This window comes from Odontesthes bonariensis, chromosome 2, assembly GCF_027942865.1.
Source record: "Odontesthes bonariensis isolate fOdoBon6 chromosome 2, fOdoBon6.hap1, whole genome shotgun sequence".
NCBI lineage: Eukaryota > Metazoa > Chordata > Actinopteri > Atheriniformes > Atherinopsidae > Odontesthes > Odontesthes bonariensis.
In genome coordinates, this window is record NC_134507.1 from 45,310,462 (window position 1) to 45,335,207 (window position 24,746).

A 24,746-nucleotide genomic window follows, 5' to 3' on the forward strand; every position below is an offset into this window, starting at 1 on the left:
CGTGTGCGTGTGCGTGTGCGTGTGCGTGTGCGTGCAAACATTTGACCGGTAATGTATACAGTTAAATTTTGGGGACCACCCTCTCTGAAACCATCCCACTTTAGGATGAAGACAGAGTGAGCTGGGTTGGGTAAGTAGTTGTTTGTCTCCAGGAAATTCACACAATGTCCTCTGACGGGATGGAAACATGACTGTGTGTATGACAACGTCTTGGCAACTTTACTCGGTCTGACTCAATAGAATGACATGAGCAGGTAAAAGAAACAAACCTGAAAGCTGTAACAGGTAACATTCGGTCAGGAGACGATCTTACACACGCACACACACACACACACACACAGGCACACACGCACACACACACGCACACACACACACACACATACACTCTGATAAAATATGGAACATTTCATAACTGTAAACAAATATTTCCGCTCCAACACAATAGTGTGAGCCTGTGTGTGCTGTGGGTTAGGGTCGGGTTAGGGTCGGGTTAGGGTCGGGTTAGGGTCGGGTTAGGGTCGGGTTAGGTTAGGTTAGGGTCGGGTTAGGGTCGGGTTAGGTTAGGTTAGGGTCGGGGTCAGGTTAGGGTTGGGGTTATCAAATGAGAGCAATCTGGTGATCAAACAGACACATGAAAACAGTGCTGATTCCTGTTGTTTCATTCAGTTCCAGAGCAGAGGCCGTCCGTTGGGGCAGATGCATCTGTTCACAGACTCATGGCTGGGAGGGATATCTGCTGCCATATGTTAGTTCATTCTGAGGAACAGCTTTTATGTTCAACAGAAGTTCTTGCAATGATCATGCAGTAAACACAGAAGTTATTCCATGAACAACTGACCAAACATGTTGGCACGATGAAATGGCTTCCATGCTGAGAGAGACTGCACAGCATGTCACATAGACAGGAAGTGAAAAGAAAAGCTCAACATTTTCCACAACTTCTCCCATGTTGCTGCTGGGTGTGTCGGCTCTCACAACCACAGGAAACATCACTGTGCAGCAGAAGTGGGATTGAACAATACCCGACTTTGCTCTTTTTCATCTTTATGTCAGAGGAACAAGTTCCAGTAATAATCCTCTCTTCCAGTAGTGTCCAGAAAACATTTCCTTCATCTTAACCTCTGATGAAGCACAACCAACCGCCCACAGCTTCAAATCAAATCAAATCTATTTATATAGCACATTTCATGTACAAACAATTCAAAGTGCTTTACATAAAAAGCTTCCCTTTAAATGTTCAACAGCACTTCTCCACATGTCGTCCCACTCTGTGTCAGCTCATTTCCTTCTGGTAGTCACAGATTTAGACATTTTCATGCACTACATAATAGCAAACAGGTCTGAGAGAAAGGATTCTCTCCACCAGTGCCCAGGGAGGACAGAAAGGTTCCTGTTTTCTGTGGGTTACTTCAGTCACTGCCATGCATGCATCAGAAAGATGGCTGGCATCACAACTCCTCTGTGCTCAAAGACACTAACCAGAAAAATGATGACAACATTTTGAAGGGTTCCAATGCAGCTACTGCTTAAAGGAGATTTTAAAAAGAGCTCTGGTATTGATCATCTCGCATTAAACAGCTAAGCTCCAGGTGTAAGCTAAGAGATCCCGTCTTTCATTCTGCAGAGCCATCACATGTCACAGTGAGTGTTCAGCTCATCTGGGGTCTTAGATATTGATGAGGATTGTGGTAACTTCCTGCCATTATCAGGGGGCTTCTGCTTTACAAATCCAAATGAAGAGTTCTTCCTGTTGGTCCTCTAAGTGATTTGGGGATTTAAATCCAGACATCACAGAGCCTTTCCCTTGATGCTCCTGTTTGCCAAGTTCCACTCACAGATGACACAATGTCTAAAGCCCTGTTTCCACTCTGCAGTCCGGTACGGGTCGGGTCAGAACGGTTCTCTTATTTCAGTGTTTCCACTCCCAGCAAAGCGTACCGGTCCCATGGAACCCATGGTTCCCATGTCTGTAACCCTTCTGCTTGGGGTACCGAGCACACAGGACCGGTTCCAGGCTCTGCTCTCCGGTGTTGGTGAGGAGGCTGTGCAGCGGGAGCTCGATGGTGCTGCGCCAAACTTTTCCAGCTGATTGCTGCAGAAATGTCAGAGAGTGGTTTCACCCGGACCGCGAGCCGGTGTGGCATTAAGCTGAAGAAGCTGGGAGGTGGTTCCAAATTATGGATGTTATTTACGCTTCGGCACGCACTCCGCCCACCCCTGAGGGTCCCCTTTGTACAGTGGGAACGCAAGCTGAGCCCAAAGAGACCCGACCCGTACCGGACTGCATAGTGGGAACGAGGCTTAAGACTGAGCAGGACCTATGGGGAGTGCAGCTGAGGTCACCGCTCAGGCGCTGTCTTTGAGCTCCTGTAATGGGGATTCTGTGGATATAAAATCAGGATTTTATTAGAGCAGAGCGCCAGTCTGGACGAGGGACACCTTGTCTTAATGGGCTGATTTTCAGTCCCAGTTTCTCACAAAAGAAACAGAAAAATCTGTGAATGAGAGCAGCTTTATGGGGAATTCAGCTGGATTAATAAACACTTTACAGTTTTTACTGAAAGATGAAAAAGATGGAAGCATGAACAGAGCAGCTGGGACCACCTGAGTCCATGCAGGAGGGACTCAAACCCAGCTGGATCATCTGGGGCTGCTGGTCCAGATTGAGAAACTGGGTTTGGGTTGAACTAACATGTTGACATGGGTTTTAAAATGAGACACACAAAGGGAGGCATGTGTACCTGCCATTAATGGAATTGTGTTGCTGGTTAAGGAGAACCTCAGCTCTCAGTCCCAAAGACCAAAGGGAACATGTTGTCATGTGTGCACTGTGTATGCTGAGAAGGAAGTGTGAACATGAAGGAACTTTCACAGTATTTCACAGTGCATGACCTTATTAAACTAACCTGAACATTCTGTGGAAACAACCGCTAAAGACAAGTCAAAGATCCCAAAGTAGCAGCTGAGGAAGCTGAAGTCATGTCCTGGTGACTCATTCAAACTCTGAGTCTGAACTACTGTAGAATGCGCGCGACTCTTTGCGCGGGTTAGGAGTTCCTAACAAACACCCTCAGGCAAGTTTCACCACAAACATTCTGAGCGAAATCTGGGGAGGAAGTCACACCGAAGATGATGACGCAAGCCAAAGAATGAGTGGGAGAAACATGGCGAACAGTAAGAAGTTCTAAGAGCTGTAGGCTGTCTCTGCTGGCACTCAGCTCTCTGGCAACAAGTTGGAACGGGAGCTTTAACCCTTTCTCTTCTTTCTCTTTAACCCTTTCTCTTCTTTCTCTTTAACCCTCACCCTGTCCCGGAGCACAAACATCCGGCCCGTCCTGTGCGCCTCTGCCCGGACACCATCTGTCCGCATGTCCGCGCAGCGCACCTCAGAGCCGCCACATACACCCGAGCACGAGCGGCCAGCACGCGCTGATCCCCACATTTCTCCACTTTCACGTGAGTGACAAACAGGGCTGACTTATGATTTCCCCCGTGCTGAGCGCTCGTGGCGTGGACTCGTGGCTGAGCTGAGAGGAAACTTGTCCCAGTTCTCCCTGCAGCTGTTCCAGCTGTTCTCCCCCTGCTCCACCGAGCTCCCCGACAGCACAAAGGGAGCCCCCCACACCCCCCAGCCTGCGGAACAGTTGGCCTACCTGTTAACAGGACGGAGGGCAGCACGAAGCAGTACAGCAGCCACACTACCACCTGGAGATCCATGGCCCCCGCTCCCAGACCATCAACGGTGACACTTCGGCAGAGATTTGGACACAAACTCTGATCGCTATCTTAATGACTCCATCCAGATCCCCTGATTAAACATGATCGCTTTCCAGCTGCGCTCATAAGCTCCCATCAAAAAGACCAAACAAACTTTCCAACAAAGTTGGTCGTGAGTCCAGCTGTAATGAGAGTGAAGCTATGAGATAGGAACAAAACCTCTGAGCATGTCTCCCTCGGAAGGGCCCAGTCTGACTCCGCTCCTCTGAAGGTGGAAAATGTGATTCACACGAGCGACTCAGTCAGAAGGGCGTTCATAGAGGCGCTATTCTCTGCCGAGCAGGCTGCCGCTGCCGCCGCCAGGCTGCCGCTGCTACTGCCGGGCTGCCGCTCTGCCGCTGCTACTGCCGGGCTGCCGCTGCCGCCGCTGCCGGGCTGCCGCTCTGCCGCTGCTACTGCCGGGCTGCCGCTCTGCCGCTGCTACTGCTGCCGCCGGGCTGCCGCTGCCGCCGCTGCCGGGCTGCCGCTCTGCCGCTGCTACTGACGGGGGCTGCCGCTCTGCCGCTGCTACTGCTGCCGCCGGGCTGCCGCTGCGCTCAGCGGTGTCACCCGGTCCGGCTGCAGGCTGCAGCCTGCTCCGCTACCACTCATTATTGGGTCGGTACTGGTGCAGCTTCATGGCTTTCAGTACCTGACTTTTCTTATGAAACCAACTAAAAAGAGTGCAGGGGCCACATTTTGTTCGCCGCCACACCTGACTTCGAAACAGATGTTATAGCGCCACCGTACGTCCAAATAAGCAAACGAGCCCATTATAAATAAATGTATATACATGTATATGTATAGATATAGATATAGATATATAGATTTTATTAAAGACTCGTAGTCCAGATCACATAGAAAAAAAATCAATGATGAAAAAAGAAAAGTACATAAAAAAGAACATTCATAAAAAAATAATAAAAAAAACCCTCCTAATGTTTTAGGAGGCAATCATACCAATGTTTCCAATATACAGATGTATACCTTACTGCACTATATTTAATGTTAGTCAACAGTAGGATAATTCCATTATTAGACTCATTTAGCCGGAAAATAAATGTATACATAAGCTTCCTTAAAGCAATACTATGTAACATTTCTACCTTAAAATAACAGCTTGAAAAAAATTGTGCGGCTAGAATGAGTTTTAATATTACGATTGGCCTGTCTCCTATGCCCTTCGGGGGTCTGAGTTGGAAAAACTGCGCTATGTAACTTTGCTGGAGCGGCCCGGGAGCTGAGCGGAAGTACTTCGACTTGCTTTCTGGCACACCTACCGCAAAAACAAATAGACCCCTCTCACGCTCCCAGGTACATTTGATTACTCTTACCTTCTCGGTCGACATAGCTTGCACCTTCTGACTCCTCGCCGGTTCGTCAACAAAAGTGAAAGGGTGTTGTATTTACGACAGTGTAACCGTACATTACCTCCAAGCCTGTAGGGGGAGCTCCAGAGTGGGCTTTTTGAGAAGTTACATTGTATTGCTTTAAAACAGCCATCAATGAGCTGACATTGGCAGACACAAACAGTTCACCAGCACTGCTCCATCTGGGCTTCTTTAACGAAAGTCTTAATGCATCACTATGAGCCACCTTCGATCTCTGAAGGCGGGCTTTTTTCTGACAGACGCTCTGTCAGCACATGACCGAGATATTTTGACTTCATTTGAGATGTTCAGTAAGATCCCAGACAGCTTCAAATGAGGGGAAACCCTATTTGTCTTCTTTAGTGCCACATATCAGAATTACACTTGTTGATGGGTTGAATTTAACATCATGAAGTTCACCGTATACCGAACACACATTAAGCAACTTCTTCAAGTGGTTTATAACTGTGTGTCCAACCATACAGCCAGTTTTACACAGATTTAACTGCTTAGAAAGGTCATTCAGATAAAAAGTGAACCACACAGGGGAGAGGATGCCTCCTTGTCTGACCCGGAAGGGTGCAGACACACAGTTGTCCCACTTGACCTGCATGGTTTGATTGGCATACCAATAAGACAGACATCTCACTATATGTTTAGGCACACCAACTTGACTCAATTTCAGAAATAGTTTCCTGTGGTTTACCCGATCTAAGGCCTTTGTGGCATCTAAGAAACACAGAAAGATCATAGAGTTCTTGCTATTAGAATTGCTCAATATTTCCTGTAGACCATATATGCACATATCAGTGCCATGTTTAGACTTAAACACAAATTGATTATCTGTAGACATTACTATATTTTAAAATCTTGGCAAAAGAATTAGTTTAAAAAAATGTAGACAGTGTACTAAAGGGCAATGGGTCTATAGTTATCAGAGCTGTCAACGTTTCCTGCTTTGTCTTTAATCACAGGGGATATATAATGTGTGTGAGAAGGAAGAGTTTCCTGATTCAAAATGAATAATGGCCCTAATCTTGATTCTTGGCTTGAGGCTGGTGTTAATCAGGGACGTTTCTCAGCTGATCTACATAGAGAGGCCCCTCAGAGGTTGAAAGAACTCATTGGAGTCCCTCTCCACCATCATTGTTAAGTATTTGAATCAATCAGTCTTTTATCACTTCTATAATAACATCAATGCTATTTGTTTGGATAGAAAAATATTAAATGTAAACCAAGAATAGCACGTTGTTGTGGTGAGCAAACACACAGTGATATGACTTACAGAGTTAAGGTGGGAAATGAACACAGTGACATGAACTATTAATCCTCTGATCTAATCACCTTGTTGTTTAATTGTGCAATACAGTTGCCTATTAATCATGACACGTGACTGACAACAACAATGATTAATCACCTTCTCTCCCTTTTTTTTTCAACACTAATTCACTTTCAGCCAATAGTTAGTATCCCAGCACACAATCAAGGCTTGTGTCATTTGATTAATTGTTGTGATTAATCAGAAGAATGCAAGCTAAATGTTACTTTATTCAGATGTGATGCGATCAGAACCATCCCAGGCCCGGCCTGCTGTCTCTTTAAATACGGATCCGACACGTCACGCGCCTCCCTGAGGACGTAGACCGGATGGGGCGTGGTTTTCACTGATTTCGCGCGAAAGTTAGTTTTTCTTCCTGTAAAGCGTCGGCAGCTCTGATCAGCCCTGTTAGTACCCTGCGGATCCCAGTGGCTTGTGTGGTGGTCCAGCTCTGTGTCCGGCGGCAGCATGTCTCAGGTTCGAGTTACGGATTTCTTCTTCCAGAGAAAGAAAGGCGTCGGTGGAGCAGCCAAGCAGCGCGGCGGGGGGGCCACAAGGTCCACCGCAAACAAAGACGCTTCCATATGTTCGTCCCTCGTCCACGAGGAGTTTCTCCGAGTCATCGACGAGGCAGCGGGTCTAAATGAAGGCGAGTGCGCCGACAGCAAACCTGCGGAAAGGCTACCTTCCAGCCCCCGGACACCGAAGCGGAGCTCGGCTGATGCCGAGTTTGACCTCGGGGCCGCCGTGTTTTCAGCCACCGCAGCCGACCACTGCACGGCCAAGAAGAGACGGCAAGCGGAGGGGGTCACACGCGCTAATGCTAACACAGCGGCGAAAACAACCAAGAAGTCTGCCAGGAAGAAACTCGTCCTCCCGGAGGATACCCCAGAGGTAAGCAGGCGTTCTGTGTTCTGGTGAACCCACATCCCGCCGAACCGCGGCTGCTCTGGGTCACTCTGTTCGGGTCAGAGTCACCGAGTGTGGGTTCTGTTTATGTGTGACCCGACCTGGAGCTCTCTGCGTTCTGTTCACGGCTGGCGCATTCCAGCCCAGCTGGAGCATTCCACTTTTAGTTGATTAAAACGGTCCCGTTCCTTTTTGTGGAAGGAGAGACCAGGGACAGTTGCATGCCAATAATAATAATTCCCCCCCTTATTTAGATCTACCACAGGTCCGGACAGTAGAGTCCAAACCTTTAAAAACGTTGTTCCTCAGTGAGAGACAGTGAGTCAGACTAAAGCAGAGCTGTATGAGTGAATGAAATGAAGGCTTCCTCCACACTGCTTCTCTGCCTTTATTAACACTGAGATTAAATTAAATTAGATTATATTCAAATTAGTTTTGAAAGGTTGGAAGTGCAGCAGAGACGATGTTGTTGACACCTCCAAAGATCACCATGGTTACGCTGGAGTTTTGTTTGGAACCTGGCAGGGACCTGGCTGATGATGTCACAGGCAGCGTGGGCAGGGAGCACGGGGAACTCTTTGGGTAGATCATTTAGATGGAATCTCATGGCTGACAGCTGGTTGTCTCGGGGACAGATCCTCTCCTTCACGGGGACATTTGGAGGATGACGCAGTCAGCTATGCAATCAGCACACATCATGTCTCAGTGGAAGGCATAATACTGCAGTCCCAATATTCCCACCGTGTCCCTCTGAGTGCTCCAAGCTCCTCCATTCTGTTTGCCATTTGTTTCATATTCCACATGATAATCGAGGGAAGAGATGGTTTCTACTTCCTCTTCCTTTGTCTCCATTTGAGATGTGTCCTCTTCACCTGGAACCTGGGGACTCATTCATGGAGCTACTTTAGCTTTGGAAAGCTCAATCAGCTGCTCCCACATGTTAACAGCTTTCCCGTTGCCATGGATAATTATCACAACAGATGTACAAATATATATCTTTTAAAGATGCCAGACCTAGCAGCAGAAATCATTCCAGCATCACAGAATCCAAGCCAGTGTGGAACAAATGTTTTAAATATCAGTGTTTTTGCAGAAAAGAAACTGGTTCCACAATCTGAGGAAGATGCAGAGAAAGGCCCGATATGGCCAGAGTTGCTGCCACTGTGATTGTTCTGGGTGTGTTGGTGAACCGTGACGTACAAAAAAGCTGAGTCACATTTCTGTTGCTGCTGAGAGCAGGACAGGAGGAGGTCGCCTTCATCCTGAATTTAACTTTTTATTTCTGCTTTTATAACCCTAACCCATCTGATTTGTTGGAGTTCTGAGTTAAAAACCAAACCGAGGTTTATCCTCAGTGTGGGAGTGTTCTTCCTCCAGCTGGTGCGTTAAAGCTTGAATAACAGCTGAAGGTCCCATTTAATGTAAAGGCAGCAGGCTGTAACAGTGCATGCCAACCCATGCAGGTTTGTGTATGAGCAACCTGTGGTAGAGCCTGGGTGAGGTGGATAAGTGTGGCATCGGTGGGCTCCTGTACAGGGGAGGGTGTTGGTGAGAGGAGGGCGGTGCATCAGTTTAATTCCAAAGATCAGGCCAGCAGCAACATGGTTTCCCTTTGTGTAACCACTGTGAAAAAGGGATGCCGGTTCAGTTTTTAAATGCTGAGGAGCGTGTGCATGGTCAGCACCTTTCTGCCGGCTTATGTGGGCGCAGTTGCTTTGTGATGAGATGTGAACGTAATGCTTGATGTCTCAGAGGTGACAGACATTTTCCCTCTTCCATCTGATTAGAGCATTCTAATTTATGGGTGGACTACAGCTCTCAAACTGTTACCAGTTTGATCACTAATGCTTAAGGCAACACTAGAGGAAACTGTGAACCTTAAAACTATGTTCCTCTGACTCATGTCTAAGTGCACTGACCTTTGTGAGGCCTGAAGCTGCCCAGAGCACCGGGAGCTGAGATACGGCCACTTTGGTTTCCACCCGGCATGAGCCCGGGATGCTTTCCGGTCACTTTAGCCTCAGCAGATAGTGAAAAATGTCCTTTGATGCTGATCTACTCTCTAAATGATTGACAGGCTCTCTGCAAGGAGGACATTGCAGCTCTCAAGTCTCGTCTCCAGAGGATCAGGAAACGGGTGGAGGAGATCCCTGGACCTGCTTCCTCAGCATCAGCGTCCACGTCCCCCACTTCATCCTCCCTGCCCCCCCCTCCTGCTTGTTGTAACAATGCTAGCTCAACTGTTCCCGGTACCGCCACAGCCTCTTGTGCAGATGTCACTGCCCTCAGGTCCTCTGTGGCCCTGGCCAAAGAGCTGGCAGCTAAAGCCCAGAGGAGGAAGGAAGAGCGGGAGGCTGAGGAGGTGCAGAAAGCTGCAGCACACACTGCAGACAGGTGAGCCGATCCATTCACAATCCTCATGAGCTCATGATGAGAGAGTGTTTGAGTCCAAGCCAATGTGGGTGTTTGTTTCCCAGTGTCCCGTCCAGGAGTGAGCAGCCAGCGTACCAGCGGTACCACACTCTGGCTCAGGCAGTGGCCCCCGGCCTGTCGCTGCCTCACCAGTACCGGGTGCTGGCTGAGATGTTCAGGAGCATGGACACTGTGGTCGCCATGCTGTACAACCGCTGTGAGACTGCCACCTTCGCCAAGATCAAGCAGGGGGTTCAGGACATGATGCACAAGTAGGTGAAACCATGGCCGGCTTCTGGTGGTCTTAAAGTTGTTGCTGTTGTGTTTCCTTGTGGAAGGTCATCGTTGCCTGATGTGTTTTCTTCTCTTTCAGGCGGTTTGAGGAGAGCCACATGGGTCAGATAAGAACGCTGTTTCCTGAAGCGTACCTGTTCAAACGGGAGAAAAACATCCCAACATTCAGCAGCAGCATCATGAAGGGCAGCTACCAGCTGACTGTGGAGCCCATCATCCACTCAGGTAGGACCCTGCTGATTCACACCATCAATCAACAACTGGGGGGCTCATAGCAACTGGACCCGGTTCATCTGTAGTCTGTAATCACCATGTTTGTCTTAAGCCTGATTCTTACTCGGCGCAACTGTTCTGGCTCGAGAACCATTAATGACGTCATCGAAAGCGCCAGCCCCTTCACAGTTCCTTCAGCTCATAAGCGCAGTTTGCGTCGAGTATGCGTCACATTTGCAGTTCTCTCCAGACCAGCGGGCGTCACTGTTGAGGAAACAAGCTGAAAAGCATACGAAGAAAGCATACACAATGCCACCTGTGGTGTCCCGTCAGCAGAGGCTGGCACATCTGATGCGGAATGAATTTACTCTGGGTGTAGAACTGTATATGTATCTCAGAGCTAAGCGGCTGCGGCAAAAACAGAAGAGAAGGTGGAATGTTCGTCCTTTGCAACAAGACGAACTTTGTCAAACGTTGTCCCAGTGTAACTTCATAGACGTGTCGTACAGATGTTTGTAGAGGCGCACCCTCTCGGTCACCGCGGTCTCTGCAGTGTTCATGTTTCCTTTCTCTTGGTCAGCTGTTTCCGGTTGAGCTCGCGTGAAGTCAGAAAAAAAGTTGTGTGCGCGACCTTGCGACGCGCGAGGATTTTTTAGCTTGCGACGGGGGGCGTGGCGGAATTTTGGGTCATGTGACCGTTTGCGCCATTTGCGACCAGCTAGTAAGAATGGGTCAAAGCGAGGTTGCGCCGAGTAAGAATCAGGCTTTAGGATGCTGTGCACAGAAGGTGGCTAATTTTGTGTGTGTGTGTGTGTGTGTCTCAGACCAGAAGGAAGCCCGGCCTGTACTGTCGGCCTCCCGTCTCTTGGAAAGAAGACGCATCTTCCACCAGAATCTGCTTTCTCTAGTCAAACAGCACCATAAGGTGAGCAGCTCTTCTAAGGTCACAGGCAAGCTGGAGTTTGCTGCTTTCACATCTGCAGAACTGCTTCTGAAGCGCTCCTCTGTGTGCAGGTCTTCTTGTCCTCGTTGGTTCCTCCAGTATCTGTTCCGGAAGACAAGCTGAGCCGCTGGCACCCTCGCTTTAATGTGGACCTGGTGCCGGCTGTGCAGAGCGGCGCGCTGCCTCAGCTCCCTCAGACGGAGAAGCTGGTGACGGCTCAGGAGGTGCTGGACAAGGCCCGCTCACTCATCACACCCAAGGTGCTGTCAGAGTCTGTTTCTGTGCTGTTTTACAGTAGCTCTGCCTCTAAATGTCAGCCAGTGACTTATGGGACTTGTTGTTGTGTGCAGATGGAGAAGGCTCTGCTCTCTGTGGCCCAAAAGACAGAAGCTAAAGATGCAGAGAGCACAGAGTCGCTGTGTCAGCAGGTGGCTGCAGCATCAGCTGTTCCAGCAGCGCAGCCCCCAGCTGCCCTGAAGGGGGTTTCCCAGTCCCTGTTGGACAGGGTGCGTAAAGCAGCTGGATCAGCACTTATTAGCATGATTCGGGTGCCCATAAGACACCCACATCACTCTGTGGGGTGCTTGTATTTATTTATTCACTTGTCTTTGTCCAGATTCGGGCCAAAGAGGCCCAGAAGCTGCAGGCAGCCATGACTCGAAACCCCGCCCAAGAAGACCGGCTGCTGATGATGTCACGGCTTGGCGAGCTGGCACGGATCCTCCGCAATGTGTTTGTTGCAGAGAAAAAAGCAGCTTTGATCATGGAAGTGGCGTGTAACAGGATGGTGGCGAGCTACAGATCTGCGCTCAGCACAGGTGGGTTCAGAGAGTTCCAAATGAATTTGTCTCGGAGCTTGTTGATATGTGAACCATTGTGATTGAGGCTGAGGAAGTGATTCCTGTGCTTTTACCATGTATTTGTTGTTCACTGATTTGCTGTTCTTTTCCTCAGGCGAGATGGAGAAACACATCCGTCTCTTGGCAGAAGTTGCTGCTGATTGGCTTACTATTCATCCAATCCGGAAGGACTTCTATCTCAAGTTGAACAAGAAGGTGGAGCTCGGCATTGTTCTGGACAAGCTTAGCAGCCGACTGAAAGAGGAGGAAAGCTTCTGAGAGACTTAAAGTTGTGATGTGATGAGCTGCCAGCTCAGCAGGCTGGCTGTCCTGGAGCCGACGCTGGGGAAGTTCTCCCGTTTATCAGCAGGCACGGCTGATGGATCGCAGCTTTTTCAGGAGTCAGCACGGCATTGAACAGGCTTGGTCTTGTTATGCCTACCTCTGTGCTGTGAAAAGGTTTTTTACCATAATTTGCTTGTAATTCCTTTATTTTATTTCATTTTTTTGACAGGAAATGTTGGTGTACTGACCTCTGGTTGGTTAGGAATCCCTTTTCAATGGCCATGACTGTTTACATTTGGAAGATTTTTGTTACCGTTTCAGAAATACAAGATTTCATCCGAACCAAAATGGCATTTTCTTCTGTGAATAAACAGAACAATGATTAAAGTCCCCAGTGTCAGAAGCTGGACTGTTATCCTGGCAGACGTGGTTTAAGTGGGGAAAGACCAGTTTTTCATCTTTCTTGAGAATTTAAGGACAAAGCAAATACTGTGCTAACACTGAACACACTGACAATTCTGTGAATGGTGGCTGTGTTATCATTGAAAGTTTTACATATAATGGAGTGTACTTGAGATAACAGTACTGCGCAATGTAACTGAAGTATTGATCCAAATGGTTTTCATGTGATGTGGAGGTGAGTGAGCTGTTCACCGTTAATGTTGCTTTCATTTGACATATTTACCTTTTATGACTCTGAGCATTTGAAATGTGTAAAAGATTTGTTTAGTTATTTCAGGCGATCCTCAGCTCTATGGAGCACACTGAGCATTGATTTGAGTCGCAGCAGCTGGACATAAACCCTCATTCAGCAGGGTCGGTGTGTGACACACCGTAGTGTTCGTGTGTGTTCACCTCCCTGTGCCATCATGAGTAGCTTTCATACGTACACGTGTGCTTGGTCTACATGTCGGGTACCTTTTATTGGGATTTGTATCGGTCAAATAAATGTGCCAAAACACTTCAGTTTTCTCTTTCACTGAAAACAAATCTTGAATTTCTTTATAATGAATTCTTGTGGTTATCTGTGCAGATAACTAAACAAATGGTCAACTTTGTGCCACTTTAACTTCAGCTACTACACTTTGATCACGGTGCTCTTTGCAGACATTAAAGGTTTGATACTGATGTGATCTGATGCTTCGGGAAGACCAGAGGGGTGTTCCACGAAGCTCATTTCATTTATATAGCTTCAAATACAACAAATATCATCTCAAGGCACTTGGATAATAAAGTCCAATTCAAGCCAATTGGAATTCAATTAATTGTAATCATAATTATTCATAAAATAATCCAATTCGTTCATATAGAGCCAATTCAAAAACAATTTCCTAGCTAAGGAAACCAACAGATTGCACTGAAAACTTTTTGTTTTTCGGTCCAATCTCCCGTCCTGAGCGTGCCTGAGGCGACTGTGGAGAGAAACGACTCCCTTTGAACAGGAAGAAACCTCTGGCAGAACCAGACTCAGGAAGGGTGGCCATCCGCCTCCACCAGCTGGGGTTTGAGACGACACAAAAGAGGGGACAACAAACACTGTAACACCATTCAAAGGATACCTGTTGGAACAGGGAAACACGAGTTAATGACCACAATAATGTCACATATACATAAAGAGAGTAAAGTGAGGAAAGGTGTGACAGATGAGGCCCCCCAGCAGTCTGGGCCTATAGCAGCTTAACTATGGGATGTTTCAGGATCACCTGATCCATCCCTAACTATAAGCTTTATCAAAAAGGAAAGTTTTAAGCCTGGTCTTAAAAGTGGAAAGGGTGTCTGCTTCCTGAAGCCAAACTGGCAGCTGGTTCCACAGAGAGGGGCCTGATAACTGAAGGCTCTGCCTCCCAAACTGGCAGCCGGTTCCACAGAGAGGGGCCTGATAACTGAAGGCTCTGCCTCCCAAACTGGCAGCCGGTTCCACAGAGAGGGGCCTGATAACTGAAGGCTCTGCCTCCCAAACTGGCAGCTGGTTATAGGTAGACAATTTCTCCCTGAAACGCTCAGGTCCAAAGATAACGACTTCAGTTTTGTCTGAATTTAGCAGCAGACAGTTCTGAGTCATCCAGGTCTTTATGTCTTTAAGACATGCTTGTAGTCTGACCAACCTATTGGGTTCATCTGGAGTCTGAAGAATGTAAACCATCATTTCTGTCTGTGGAGTAACTCATTTTATTTATTTAGGCTGTAATCATTAAAGGAGTAGTCCGTGCATATTAATGAATGAATTCATTGAAATGAATATTGTGTCCTTCTCCAACACCACCAGTCTTATATGTGATGATGCCCACAGGCTTATAGGCTCCGCCCCTCACACAGTCAGTCTTTGACCTGAAAGCTGTAAAGTTTTTTCTCTTTCATGTACCAACACCTTGTCTACTGGGGTCTGCTTTAACTTCTCCCCATTATTGTTCCCTTTGCAAAGGGCATGGCTCATTTGTAAAAGGACTAGATCTGAAAAGTGACATTTTGCTTTTTGAACTTCAACCTGATCAACTAGCTTCACCATTAATACAATAAATAGATAAGATTTGCTGCCATGTGTGTGCCAACCTGGATGGGTTAAAGCGTGTGTATGACTGTATGCATGACAGGAAATCTGATCTTAATCTTAAGCTGATCGAACATTAAACTTTTAAACTGACACATTACAGATTAGGCTGAATAAGGGTTTTCCTGATTTGGCCAGAGTAGTGGTTGGTGGTTATTTAGATCCTATAAAATATGTTGCTGCAGAGTAAATCCCCATTTGAGTGATAATTCAAATAGTGCATGTTTAATAAGCCATCATCTGCACGTGTAAACAAGAGACATTGGTGTATATGATGGAATGATGTGATGAAAGGGTTCATTTTAAAGGGAAAAGGGGAAACATATTTCGGCAGAATCAAGCCTTTTCTTAGAATCTTATTCGAGCCACAAAACACTTTATATTTGATAAAAAAAATTGTGGATACACAACATTGTGATTTTTATGGGATCACATTTATTATTTTAAACTATTTGTTACACATGACTTTTCTTTTGTCTGATTACTGTAAATGTGCAAATGTTGCCATGTTCATGATGGAACCATCTTTCCAGGCCCTTTAGTTGTCACATCCCACCACTGTGGGCCCAGTCACACTTCTGTTATGAAATGGAAAAACATATTTAAAGGGAGTTTCTACCCATTTCTGGATAACTGTACCTGATGAAATGTGCTCGGTGTATCTGTCCTCATGAGCAAAATGATAACATGCTAAATTTGTCAGAGGCCTTTTTGAACCTTCTGCAAAACTGGCTGAAGCATGATGAATACATTTGTCATGGCTTTAATATTTGGGATAGCTCAACATTAAAAAAAGATGCTTCAGCCCTGGCTGACTCAACGTGGAATGATCCGCTAGCATCACAAAGTAAGGCTGATGACTGGAAGTCCCAGAAACACTTTCCCACTCGGAAACAGTCAAACAAATGCAGCAAGCATACAGATGAGGAGAAATTGTTCATTATACATGAGAAAGATGAAATGTTCCATCCATCCATACTGTGGTCCTAATTTAGCCCCAAAGATCACGTGAATGATGGCGAGTCCCTTCTGTAATTCTGCAGCTCAGAAAGGCTCCAGCCCGAGCGACGACACGGCCAAAACCATTCTGAACGCTGAAGACCTTTCTTCTCTTCTTGGACTCACATCATGACACAGAATTTCCTGTGTGGTGGCTGCAGTGCTGCTCAGTACTGAACCAGAGAGAACACCTGGTGCGGTTTGAGTCGGTCGCTGCCGTTCAGCTCTTTGAGCTCGATGACCACCAGGCAGCCCAGAACATCAGCCTGCTGCCTCCTCATCAGCTCACAGGCAGCGTACAGCGTCCCTGCAACACACACACACACACACAAAGGCACACGCACACACACACAGGTACACGCACACACAGGCACACGCACACACACACACACAGGCACAGGCACACACACACACAGGCACACACACACACACACACACACACACACACACAGGCACACAGGCACACGCACACACACACACACAGGTACACGCACACACAGGCACACGCACACACACACACACACACAGGCACACGCACACACACACACACACAGGCACAGGCACACACAGGCACACACACACACACACACACAGGCACACACACACAGAGACACACACACACACACACACACAGAGACACACACACACACACACACACACAGAGACAGACACACAGGCACACACACACACAGAGACACACACACACAGGCACACACACACACAGGCACACACACACACACACAAATCAAATCAAATCAAATTTATTTGTATAGCACATTTCATGTACAAACAATTCAAAGTGCTTTACATAAAATAAAAGCATTGCAGCAGGGAGTGCAAGAAGCATTAAAAATACATAAAATAATATAAAGAGAAACAAATAAAATCATTTAAATGAATTCAAAATCAGGCAACAGTCTAGATAAGTTAAAAGATATTTCATGCATAGACACATGAGAACAGAAATGTTTTTAACCTGGATTTAAAAATGTCTCCATTTGGTGAAAGTTTAATCTCCACTGGCAGTTTGTTCCACTTGTTTGCAGCATAACAGCTAAATGCTGCTTCTCCATGTTTAGTCTGGACTCTGGACTCTGGACTGGACCACACACACACAGAGACAGACACACAGACACACACACACACAGGCACACACACACACACACACAGAGACAGACACACAGGCACACACACACACAGGCACACACACACACACACAGAGACAGACACACAGACACACACAGGCACACAGACACACACAGTGTGTCTTACGTCTCAAAATAAGTCAACCAGTTAAGACGCCCTGTAGGAGACTTCCCATCTGCTGCTGTTCACGTTTCTATGATGCTGACCCCGACATACAAGCCCCCCGTTGCCAGATCAAAGCTCGTAAAGCCGGAGTTACAGTTAACGCGTCTGTCACGGCGGTGGCGGCCCGTGACGTCAAAATGACGTTTCAGGCCTGGCACTTGCCTTGAACAGGCGGCGCAGCGCGTTGTCGTGCACCAGTCCATTTTTGTAACCTGGCTGAGCCGAGAACGACAAACCGGATGGACCGATGTGAGACCGACTCAGTCAGGAGGTGCGTTTGTACAGGCAGCTGTACGAACCTGCAGGGAAACAGCACAGGGAGCACGTAAACTCCGATGCCTTCCACCAGGCGATTCAGCGGCCTTCTTCACTGCCAGGATCAACCTGAAGAGGCCACCAGGGAGGCTAAATGCTAACGAAGCAAAGATAGAGGAGCACTTTAATGACTCTGAGCCAGACCCTGCATGTGGCAAGGCATTCAATCAATTACAGACTACTCCTGAGTCCTGTTCAGATTATTAATAAAAACTGATTTCAGTACATTCAACTCTCTGTGGTAAATGAGGGGAAAATGGCTGGCTGCTTACAGAGGACTGGCACCCCAGAGAGGTTCAGCAGGTCTCAGTCAGTAAGCAGCCTGGTACCGTCTCACATTCATGAACGAGATGCTGAAACCTGTTTCTCTGCGTGTTGGAATCGAATTCAAAGAGAAAAATTAGACGAGCTTTGGAAATGATACTGGAGTAAAAGCAGGGAGTTTTTATGGTAGGATTATACCCTCATGACTATCCAGGGAAGATGGAGCTGCTTTGGATCCACTGAATGATCCATCCACCACTGTTTAGGAGAAGATATGACCTGTTGTTATAGGACAAGACGCTCCCTGTTCCAACATTTGGGCTCTCTTCGTGTAATACCTGCAGAGCGTGGATTTAAGAAAGGTTTTTCCCTGTAAACTAAAGTCTATTACCTTAGTAATCCAGAGAACAGAGTGGTTAGAAAGCAGTTCTCACCTCCAGTAGCCAGAAGATCATCAATGAGCAGAATCTTCTGCCCTGGAGCCACTGCATCCACCTGGATCTCTGCCTCCGCCTGAAGGAAAAGAAGCACACACTTAAGAGAACCAGACTGACACCAGGACACAAACTGGGCTGGTCCGTTGCCCAGTGCACAAAAAATAAAGAGTCACAATCCAGCATGAGATACAGCTGGTTCGGAACTTTTCAGATCAGGCTTTTTGTTGTTGTACTTTTGGATTTGGGGAAGTTTTCTTTTGTATTAAGTTTAAACTGGGACTGATGTATTTTCTCCAGCCAGTGGTTACTAAAGAGACTTTTTAAACCCCACCCCTCTCTCTCCACACACACACACACACACACACACACACCCCTTTAAACAGGACTTTCTATGGGACTTTTAACCGGCTGCAGCCTTATACAGTGGAAACCGCTTATAGTGGTCACGGATATAGTAATCAACCGCTTATATGGATCAAAAGGCTTGGGACGGAATCATTTCTATACAAATGCTGTTTAAATAATTTGTTTATAGTGATCAAGAAATCCGCTTATAATGTTAATTTTTGGCCATTTTATGAATGTAAACATGTGCAAAAATAATTTTAAAACTACGTGTAGCTATTTTATTTTTTACTCCCTTTATTCCTTTCTGGACATTTGCTTCTGCCCTATGCTTCTGCCTCGCTAGCTAATGTAACGAGTTGACACCGGGCAGCAAGCGCGCGAATCATGGCTGGAAAAAGGAAGTCATTTTCTCTGAATGAAAAACGTAGTCTCCTCGAGGCGTATGACAAATTACCAAAAACGAGCCAACGAGATGCTGCGGCGAAGCTTGGCATTCCTCAGGCTACCTTGTGTAGTCTAATTAAGCAACAAGAGACAGTCATGAATGCTAACGACGGAGAAAGAAAACGACGGCGGACTGCGCAGTACTGTAATTAAACTTGCATGATAATAAAATTCAGTAAATGCTGAAGCTATCCGTTTCATTTCATTTTTCTCATTGAAAAACGATACAAATGGCATTTAGATGATATTCTGCATAAAAAAATAAGTGAAATACCTGTACTGTAATACAAATTCGGTTTTAGTAATCAACCGCTTATAGTGTTCAAATTGGCTCTGGACCAACGTGATCACTATAAGCGGTTTCCACTGTATATGAGTGTGTTTGGGATGTTCCTTACCTTGCCGTACTCCAAATCATAAGCCACAGACACTGTGGCTCCAGGCAGTTTGCCTTTCTTTCTGACCAGGACAAAGCCAATGCCCAATCTCTGGGCGAGCAGAGGCCCAAACAGGAAACCACGTGCATCTAAGCCTGAACAAGCAGGAAAAAAAGGGAACCAGTTGGCAACAACATGGCACATCATGAGAAAGCCTGGTGGAAAACACAGATGGACTCTGATGACTGCTAAGGTCTAACACGGTGGGATGGGACAGAAGCATACATAGAACAGCACATATAATAATATTATTTATTTATTATTATAATATTATATATTATATTATGAGAACTTCATAACAGTGATAAAAGCTCCTTCCTTTTCCCCACAGCGAGGGGCCGTCTCCCCTCTCTTATCGGCCTGATAGTCAGTGGACTCACCGAGGTATTACAGCCATTTCAATAAAAGTTGGCACTTTCTGCAGACAATATTTTATAATACTTAGAACAGGCCATACAATCTCAACCCAGATTGAGGTGTTGTGTAGAGGAATATATAGCTTAATATATCAAAAACACAGCTCCTTGCCTTTAATTATGAACCCACCAGAGACCACCATTATTTACCAATTTGTTCAGTGGGACCAGCTCATATCCCGGTACATATGGAAGGGCCGGAAGCCGAGGATGAAATCTAAAAGAATACAGCCAATAAAGGAGTATGTCGTGTTTCTTAGAGTACCAGCTACGCCCTCTCATATGTCGCTGTAATCCTGGGTACTTGGCCAAGTGGGAGGAGCTTGAGATATTCTCAGATATTACCATTCCTCCCAGTTCTATGCTTTACGTAGTTCTGCTGTTGGTACCAGAGAAATCTTCAAGTAATGGCGAATGGACGAGAAATCCTGAAATACACTCGGTTTATTTGGGCAATTTGGGAATCATCTTGCGTTTTCCTGATTTTGGATTGTTTTCAACCCCTTGTACAACATGGAAGGGGGAGGGGGACTCTTTTCTCTCCTTCCCTTTTTAGAAATGCATCTCCAATATGTCCATTTGATTTTACTGAAATGGAATGGCTATAATAGTCCAACAAGATACTAGTTTTCTCTGTATGTATCCTTTTGTAAATCACCAATTAAAAACAGAAAAGAAAAGCTACACCAAAAGTTCAAAGCCCTTCCTGGGTCTGATCCTGCTGCAGGTCTTTCCCTGTTAAAACCACGGGGGGGTTCTTCTGTGTAAGAGATCTCTCAGTGCATTGGGATTACAGGAAAACAGTTCTTTGCTGGTTTACTTTATTCTGTTTGTGCCCTGAGAACATTTGGCAGTTGGCACTGTGTAAAAAAAAAACTAGGGCTGGGCAACGATTAAAATGTTTAATCTAATGAATCACATGATTTCCCTGATTAATCACGATTAATCGCATTTGTACGCAGAATCCCAAAATGAATCCAAAAGTAGTGTATAGCCTTTAGCATTTAGCTTTATTTTAAATGTGCTGCCATATGAATGAAAGTGCCATAACATTTGTTGTGCAAACACACTTTTAACATCAGCATCTTTCTGTAGTTTTTATGTAGAAGCCTCGCTCCACTGTCTGTTTTAGTGTTGTGACGTTCGCGAACGAGCCGGTTCTTTTGAACGGCTCTTTGATATGAACGAAGGGAGCCGAGTCGCGGCGGCGCGGGAGCCGTTCTATTTCTCGTTCTTTTTTTTTTTCTTTTTTTTACTCATGCGTGTTTCACGCAGCTCCCAGGGGACATCTAGCTGCGGATTCCCCCCACATAGGACAACTACGAGTAGGAGGGGTAGGGCGCGGGCAGCTTGCATGTGCCCTTCACATGAGCAGTGAGTGTCTGAGTAAGCACTGACACTTCTGTATGGGGGGGAGGCCTTCGTGGCGCGAAAATAAGCGCCTAAGCGGCGCCACGCCACCACGCGCACACATAGAACGTGAGGGAAAAGTAATATAGGAATCTAGTCAGACAGTCAGTCACTCATTGCTCGCAGAAAGGGACAGAAAGGGAAGCAGCCAAATTTGTTTCGAAATGAGCCAGAGAAAGAGGAGCAATATTGGGACCACTTTTCAGCTGAGGGGGATACCAAAGCTAAATGTAACTTATGCATCTTATGTATGATTTCTGCCGCATTCCCAAATGTGTGCAGGACTTTGCGTTTGTGGAGTAACCAGAGACGGTCAAATAGGACTAAGAAAATCTTTTGAGTAACCATGGGTACGAGCGGACATGGCGGAAATTGATTATAAGCCTAAAATACTTTAAAAAAAAAAAAAAGAGCCAAACGAGCCAGTTTTTTGAACGGCTCTTTGAAAGGAACGAGCCATAAAGAGCCGGATCCCCCAAAAGAGCCATAAATCCCATCTCTAGTCTGTTTCCTTGAATGACTTGCTGCTATCAGTTGTGTGTTTTGCCTTTAAGTGATATTTTAGACTGGAACTACTACGCTGAGAAGACAATTCAACTAGGTTGTAAATGCAGGAGTTTTTTTTTTTTATTTATTTTGAAATACGTGCTTTTATGTTGAAACAAGTAAAACAGGAAGTAGCGCCAGTTAGCTCCGTGAGCTTAACACAGAGACAGAGGAGCACCTGTAGCGGTGATGTCCAACTTTAAAATGAAAATGTAAAAGTTCCGTACCCTTCTCCATGTTTGGTGGAGCAGAAAGCAACAGACTTTTACAATAATAAAACCTGCGTTAATGCGCGATAAAATATTTATCGGCGTTAAATAATTAACAAGTTAACGCAATAATAACGAGTTAACTCGCCCAGCCCTAAAAAAAACTGAATTCAATCTCACTGAACATGTGCAATAAAAGCAGGCCCCAGCAGAGCTGGAAAAAGCTGGTGGAAATCATTCGAAGCAGCAAGTCGGCCTGAAATGAGCAGAAGATGTCTGCACCTGTTCAGTGTGGAATTAAAGAGCTATTATTCCTCCCGTTGGACAGCTCCTCTATGACTGAATAAATAGGAATCATAGAACATAGATAGTCATTTCTTACCAATGATCAGATCAACCTGCTGATGATTGCTCCGAACATGTTCTTCAAACAGGTCGATTACGGCTGCGAGCGCAGCGGCATCTTTCAGGATGGGACATATATCTCTGCAAGACAACCGTTTTACAGTCAGTAGCAGTATGACATGGTACACACGCTCAGAAATATTCAAACATTCATTTTGTGCAGCACATATCCAGGCTTGAGTTGATGACGTACAGTATGTGGTAACATTCAAAGCCTCGCCAGCTGGCTGTACCACATGACTGACTCAGGAAGTGGTCCACAGGTTTCAAAATATATGGGCAGCGAAACACAATGAACCTCCCCCTCATTTCAGGGACTTTATGGCACTTTGGTTTTATCTATTTGGAAAAAAGATGAGATTTTCCCCCGTCTGGGAGCATTTTGAGCTAATCTCTCCTATTAAGATATGCACACAGTAATAACTGTGAACGGGTCTTTTCTAAAGCAGGTGGAATCATTTAAAAAGAAGAAGAAGAAAAAAAGCTTATTGTTAAATAAAAATTAATAAAATGCTGTCCCTCACAAACCAAGCCACACAAGCAGATTCCCATCACAACCATCTCTGTCCCTGCGTCATTCTGTCAGAAAAAACATATTAATGAGGATATTACTGCTTTATTTTAATTATCATTGAAGCACAATTCAATTCAAAGCTTCACACACCAAAGCCATGGTGGCATTATAACCCCCCTACCAGCTGCCAGTTTGGGAGGCAGAGCCTTCAGTTATCAGGCCCCTCTCTGTGGAACCAGCTGCCAGTTTGGGAGGCAGAGCCTTCAGTTATCAGGCCCCTCTCTGTGGAACCAGCTGCCAGTTTGGGAGGCAGAGCCTTCAGTTATCAGGCCCCTCTCTACCTTTAAGACCAGGCTTAAAACTTTCCTTTCTGATAAAGCTTATAGTTAGGGATGGCTCAGGTGATCCTGAAACATCCCATAGTTAAGCTGCTATAGGCCCAGCCTGCTGGGGGAGCTCCCATGATGCACCTCTCCTCCCTCGGCTCTCTTTACTCTCCATGTACATGTGACATTATTGTGGTCATTAACTGGTGTTTCCCTGTTCCAACAGGTATCCTTTGAATGGTGTTACAGTGTTTGTTGTCCCCTCTTTTCTGTCCTCTCAGCCCCCAGCTGGTGGAGGCGGATGGCCACCCTTCCTGGTTCTGCCAGAGGTTTCTTCCTGTTCAAAGGGAGTTTTTTCTCACTCAGGATGTTAACTGGATCAAAGAGAAATGAATTGGACTAATTTTGAATTTCATAAAATGGATTTGATTGTATTATGATTACAATGAATTGGACTAGAATTGGAGTGTATCACTGAAGTGCCTTGAGATGACATTTGTTGTCATTTGGAGCCATATAGATAAAGTTGAATTTCATTGAATCCCAAAAGAGGGCGGTTCCATCCAACTAGCAGCCAATAACCTGCATCCTGCCAGCTGGTATCAAGCTGTGGCGTTCACCTCCCATCCAGAACCATGAGACTATGCCTTACTTTGCTGATCTTATTTTATAAATTGATGTTATATTGCTTGTTCATTTCAGAGGTGGTTATTACTAAATAAATGAACAGTATTTTCCAGCATTAGAGCAGGAAAGGCAGCTGTCACAGAGCTCTGCTCATTCCTGCTGCTGTGGGCTTTGAACCACAGACCCCGACCTGAGCTGGATGTTCACCTCTGCACAGAATCACATGGAGCTGGGCCACGCGCACACAGCGTGGACCCTGCGCCCCGGGTGGGCTCACCTGAACTGGATGCCTTTCTTGGGGAAGTCTGGGAAAGCTCGGATGTGTCCGCGAACCAGCTGGAGTTTGGACTCCGAATCAGTGCTCATGGTTAAAGTCCCGGTGTGCTCACTGATTCCTTATCTATTTCTGCCTTCTTTCCGCCTTCTTCTTCTTCTTCTTCTTCTTCTTCTTCTTCTGTATTGGCGGTTTGTAATCAGCTTATTGCAGCAATACCGCCACCTGCTGGACTGAAGAAAAGAAAAGAAAAGAAAAGAAAAGAAAAGAAAAGAAAAGAAAAGAAAAGAAAAGAAAAGAAAAGGGGGAAATTGTCTTGCTGCAGCACCGAACAGTACACATAATCAAGTTATATTATAGACAACACAATAGAGGATAAACCAGTTCTGAAACTGTTTTTATGTTGTTGTTTTTTTTTTGTGCAAATCAATAATGAACCGAAATGGATCGATGCAAACAGAGTAATGAAGGCAAGGCAATTTTATTAAAATTAAAATGATTTAAAATAAATTATTTAAAAATTATTGAAATAATCAAAAAAATTAAACTGGAACTTTTGAAACTTTAAAAAAAAAAT

At 45.8% G+C, this 24,746-nt stretch overlaps 3 protein-coding genes across 5 annotated transcripts in view; 1 reads left to right on the plus strand and 2 right to left on the minus strand.

The window, feature by feature from the left end:
• piezo1 (piezo type mechanosensitive ion channel component 1 (Er blood group)) overlaps positions 1 to 4,055 on the minus strand; it is a 146,516-nt gene extending 142,461 nt beyond the window's left edge. For 2 of the 3 annotated variants that reach the window (XM_075482342.1, XM_075482335.1), the window contains exon 1: positions 3,654 to 4,055. In XM_075482342.1, coding sequence (XP_075338457.1) covers positions 3,654 to 3,717 — 64 coding nt within the window. In that variant the 5' untranslated portion in view covers positions 3,718 to 4,055. The remainder of the gene's footprint in view (positions 1 to 3,653) is intronic. The other variant, XM_075482351.1, reaches the window with a different exon arrangement.
• Positions 4,056 to 4,330: 275 nt separating this feature from the next.
• Positions 4,331 to 13,275, plus strand: cdt1 (chromatin licensing and DNA replication factor 1). Its single transcript, XM_075482363.1, has 9 exons — positions 4,331 to 7,338; positions 9,431 to 9,747; positions 9,831 to 10,037; positions 10,139 to 10,284; positions 11,097 to 11,197; positions 11,287 to 11,475; positions 11,566 to 11,721; positions 11,832 to 12,033; positions 12,170 to 13,275. The coding sequence occupies exons 1-9, from the start codon at positions 6,913 to 6,915 to the stop codon at positions 12,331 to 12,333; spliced, it is 1,908 nt and encodes a 635-aa protein (XP_075338478.1). The 5' UTR covers positions 4,331 to 6,912; the 3' UTR covers positions 12,334 to 13,275.
• Positions 13,276 to 15,299: 2,024 nt separating this feature from the next.
• On the minus strand, positions 15,300 to 24,353 carry aprt (adenine phosphoribosyltransferase). The gene is made up of 5 exons (XM_075486011.1): positions 24,173 to 24,353; positions 22,406 to 22,509; positions 19,404 to 19,537; positions 18,211 to 18,289; positions 15,300 to 16,193 (listed from the first exon to the last, which is right to left on the minus strand). Exons 1-5 carry the CDS (start codon positions 24,259 to 24,261, stop codon positions 16,054 to 16,056), a joined length of 546 nt encoding a protein of 181 aa, XP_075342126.1. The 5' UTR covers positions 24,262 to 24,353; the 3' UTR covers positions 15,300 to 16,053.
• Between the last annotated feature and the right edge of the window lie 393 nt (positions 24,354 to 24,746).

Bases quoted from the DNA above. Each gene is read 5' to 3' on its own strand.
- aprt (XM_075486011.1), bottom strand. From the start codon at position 24,261: ATGAGCACTGATTCGGAGTCCAAACTCCAGCTGGTTCGCGGACACATC. The intron at 18,290-19,403 runs GTAAGGAACATC...CTTTTCCTTCAG, and splicing joins ATGATTTGGAGTACGGCAAG to GCGGAGGCAGAGATCCAGGT. The intron at 16,194-18,210 runs GTGAGAACTGCT...TGTGTGTTGCAG, and splicing joins TGATCTTCTGGCTACTGGAG to GGACGCTGTACGCTGCCTGT.
- cdt1 (XM_075482363.1), top strand. From the start codon at position 6,913: ATGTCTCAGGTTCGAGTTACGGATTTCTTCTTCCAGAGAAAGAAAGGC. The intron at 9,748-9,830 runs GTGAGCCGATCC...TTTGTTTCCCAG, and splicing joins GCAGCACACACTGCAGACAG to TGTCCCGTCCAGGAGTGAGC. The intron at 10,285-11,096 runs GTAGGACCCTGC...TGTGTGTCTCAG, and splicing joins GGAGCCCATCATCCACTCAG to ACCAGAAGGAAGCCCGGCCT.